General features: G+C 50.7%; 1 protein-coding gene across 1 annotated transcript; it reads right to left on the bottom strand.

Moving 5' to 3' along the window:
* Positions 1-2,967: 2,967 nt before the first annotated feature.
* LOC128898377 (proto-oncogene Mas-like) lies at positions 2,968-3,894 on the bottom strand. The gene has a single exon (XM_054172030.1). It carries the CDS (start codon positions 3,892-3,894, stop codon positions 2,968-2,970), a length of 927 nt encoding a protein of 308 aa, XP_054028005.1.

Below are 3,894 nucleotides of genomic sequence, written 5' to 3'. Positions count from 1 at the left end.
TGACAGGTTGGACTTGATGATCTTTGAGGTCTTTTCCAACCCCATTGATTCTATGATTCTATGACAATCCATGTAGTGAAGCCCAGCTGTTGTTGATTCAACAGCCTTGGGGGTCAGAGTGTTGCAAACAAAGGACCTCAAATCTAATTTAGGAGTAGGAACAAAAAGATGCCTTAAGTAGGTAGTAGAAGATTGGTGCAATCAGAACTTCAGAGTTTGTGGTCAGTCATTGCAATGTCCATGAAGAGGAGCTGCTCAGATCCTCCTGAGTCTGGCCAAGTTCAGGGTGGAGGCAGCAAAGGGTTTCCTCTTGATGCTGAAGCTGGGCAACCAAAGGATGCCCCCAGTCCTCCCCAGCCCACGCAGGCAGGAAAGTCCCCAAGTTCTATGAAATCAAGAGGCTGTGTTAGTTTTCATACTTCAGGCTCCTTTGGGTCACAGACATGGAGGTGTGTTCAATGGAGATGCTGTGAAATCTTTGCTGTGAGCAAAGAGAAGACAGGAGTTACTGTCTCTGACTTGCCAAGACCATCTGATCTGGTAATCCCCTGCCTTACTTCATGGCATGGCCTGGTGCCATGGCTGGGGAGGGTTTGGTGAGCTGAGTCAGAGCAGGTCTTGTCTCAGCCTTTGCAGCTGTCATTTGCCTGTTGTTGTTCTTCTTGCTGGCACCAGAGAGTTGATCTTTGGCATCACAGAGAGGATCTTTGGCACCACAGAGAGGATCTTTGGCACCAGAAAGGTGATCATTGGCATCAGACATCCTGAGATATACTGTCTTATCTCACCCTTCACCTTGAAATATTTCCTTTCCCAAACTGATGTCTTTTCTGGAGCCACAGCTCCCCCCATCTCCCTGTCCAAGTTTGGAGGACAGGATATCATAAGCTTGGCTGAAGCAAGGCAGAGTCTGAAGTCCCCCTTGGGATGCTTCTCTCTGTGGACAAAGCTTTTGTGGAGATACTGAAAAGTGAAACATCTTAAACCCCTCTCTTGGTTTGGCAGCAGATTCCCTGTTCCCTTGCAGGGACTCTTGTTGAAAGACCTCAGCAGGGAGATGACATCCTGCAGGATATGGTATCTCATCGGCCATCCATAGCCTGTTGCAACAAGCTGTGTTTCCTTGGAGCACAGCAAAAAAGCAGCACCTTGTGTGGACTTCTTGGCATGGACTTGAGTGCTGGGAACATGTCAGTTGGAATCCTCCAGCACTATCAAGCCCAGCTTTTTCTCAGGAGAGTTCAGCCCTGGAATTAAAGTGTGTGACAAATTCCTACCTCAAGAATGAGAATGCTCCTTTCATCCCCAGATCTGCAGCCTTACCTGATTCTGGTTGACAAAAGAGTTTCATGGGAGGGATTGATGGGCAGAGGTCAATGGGATGAGGTTCTACCAGGCCAAGTGCTAGGTCCTGTATTGAGGTCACAACAATGCCATGAAGGCTCCAGGCTGGGGGGTAGAGTGGCAGGAAACTGCCACATCTGGGATCCTGGGGTCAGTTTTGGGCCTCTCACTCCAAGAAGGACATTGAAGAGCTGGAGTAGGTTCAGAGAAGGGCAACAAAGCTGGGGAAGGGTCTGGAGAACAGGGCTGGGGAGGAGCAGCTGAGGGAGCTGGGGGTGTCGAGGCTGGAAAGAAGGAGGCTGAGGGGAGACTTTCTGGCTCTCTGCAACTCCCTGCAAAGGAGACTGGATCCAGGTGGGGGTTGGGCTCTTGTGCCAAGGAACAAGTGACAGGACAAGAGGAAATGGCCTAAAGTTGCTCCAGGGGAGGTTGGAACAATTTCTTCCCCCAAAGGGTTGTCAAGATGTAGCCCAGGCTGCCAAGGGCAGTGGTGGAGTCCCCATCCCTGGAGGGGTTTCAAAGCCGTGGAGATGTGGTGCTGAGGGACCTGGCAGTGCTGGGTTAAAGGTTGGACTCAGTGATCTTAAAGGACTCTTCAAACCTAAATGGTTCTGTGATTCTATGATCGGTTTGTTGCACTTCTCATCAGCCGGGCTCTGCTGGCAACTCTACAGAAGAACAAGGATGTTCCATGCCATCCATGCCCCTCTCCTGCCATCTAGAGGCACCAGCCTCACAGATATTCATCAACCACCACAGGTGCCGTGCTGGTTGTGTCCCTGGAGCCCTCTGAGCCCAGGCGTGGGTGAGCTGTGGGGTCTGGAGTTGATGGTCCTGCTCGGGGGAATCCTGTCTGGGTTGGGGCTGGGAGAAGGATTTTGTTGCAGGCAAGTGGCCAGCTAGGCTCTGCTCATAGGAGTGTTCTGCTGGCTTCCAGCAGGCACTGGCTCTCTTAGGAGTCATTATCTTCCACCTCTTGTTGGGGAGGCAGCAAGTGGAGAGGCACAAGCAGCTCTGTCATCACACTGTCTCCATGCTGAGGGGAGGGGGCTGCACGACCCTGCAGAACAGCCACAGTGATGCCTGGAACAGCAGCAATTGGCTCTGCTGCTTGATCAGCCTTTCACTTCTTCACAGGAGCCAGGTTGCTGGCAAGATACCAGCATGATCCCCATGGCTTGCCTGTGTTGGCAATCCTTGCACAGCCCTGCCTTGCTTGAAGAACAGACATCATAGTGTCATAGAGTGGTTTGGCTAAGAAGGGACCTTCAAGGTCATCTACTCCAACTCCCTGCTGTCATCAGGGACAGTTTCAACTAGAGCAGGGGTACAGACAACCTGACCTGGAAGGCTTCCAGGGATGGAGCATCTGCCAACTCTCAGGGCAAACTCAGAAAATGATTCACCACACTCACAGCAAAGTGAGATGGGCAAAGCTCCCCCAGGGCCTTCTGTGCTTGCCAATACCCAGACAAGAGAGCTCCACAGCACCACACAACTCATCTGCTGAGCCACAGGACACAGAGTTTATTGGCTGGGGCCAGGGCAGGGACAAGCATTTCAGAGATGGGAACACAGCACAGGCACAGCTCCACCTCTCCAGGCCTCCTGAACAGGCAGGTCTCAGACACTGGTCTCCATAACAGCATCCCCAGGCACCTGGCTCCTCTCCTCATTTGTGGTTTCCTCTTCAAACAGTCTTTGGAAGGCGACTTTGAGGGAGCATTGGAAGCGGCACTGCCGGCAGCTGCCCAGCAGGAAGTAAAGGAGAGGATTGACGGAGCTGTTCAGTGACAACAGCAGGCAAGAAATGAAAAAAAAATCTGCTGCAAAGTAAAGAAGGAAATTTGACACAGTGAAAGGAAGTCCAAAGACGAACAGGAAGAGGACACTGAGCAGGACAGCAACATAGAGTTTGCCTGGGTGTCGTCTCTGGGAGCCACATCGGAGTTTGATGAACAGGGCCAGGTTGGAAAGGAATGGGATGAAAGAGAACAGAACAAAATTCACAATGTTCAAAACAGTGAATACTATATAATAGCTTTCAGTAAAAATCCAAGTCAGAATGATCAACAGAACAGAAAGTGCAGCGAGAGTCCAGATCATCCCACACAGGATACCTGACAAATGCTTGGGACGGTGGCACCGGTACCAAAGTGGGAACAAAGCAGCCAGGCAGCGCTCCACGCTCATGGCTGTCAGCAGATACATGCCAGCAAAATAGCAAAACAGGAACACCCCTGAAAAGATAAATAGGCTCAGGAAAAGATTATCACTAAAATTGCAATATACAGGTGAAATCATAAATATTGTAGAAAAAAGAAGAAGGATCAGGAGCAGAGAGAAGTCAGCGACGGCCAGGTTCAGGACATAGACGGTGAAGGGATTCCGCTTCATGCGGAAGCCCAGCAGCCACAGGACCGCTGCATTGCCCACAAGTCCACACAAGCAGATACAGGAGAAGACACCTAAAATTATGTAGTAGGCATAATTTGGTCTGCTACACTCATCAGGGTCAATGTCTTCCCAATCTGCAGATCCAGCAGCCAT

The sequence above is a fragment of the Dryobates pubescens genome, chromosome 22 (assembly GCF_014839835.1).
Source record: "Dryobates pubescens isolate bDryPub1 chromosome 22, bDryPub1.pri, whole genome shotgun sequence".
NCBI classification, from domain to species: domain Eukaryota; kingdom Metazoa; phylum Chordata; class Aves; order Piciformes; family Picidae; genus Dryobates; species Dryobates pubescens.
This window is presented reverse-complemented; position numbering and strand designations above follow the sequence as displayed.

Bases quoted from the DNA above. Each gene is read 5' to 3' on its own strand.
- LOC128898377 (XM_054172030.1), bottom strand. From the start codon at position 3,894: ATGGCTGCTGGATCTGCAGATTGGGAAGACATTGACCCTGATGAGTGT.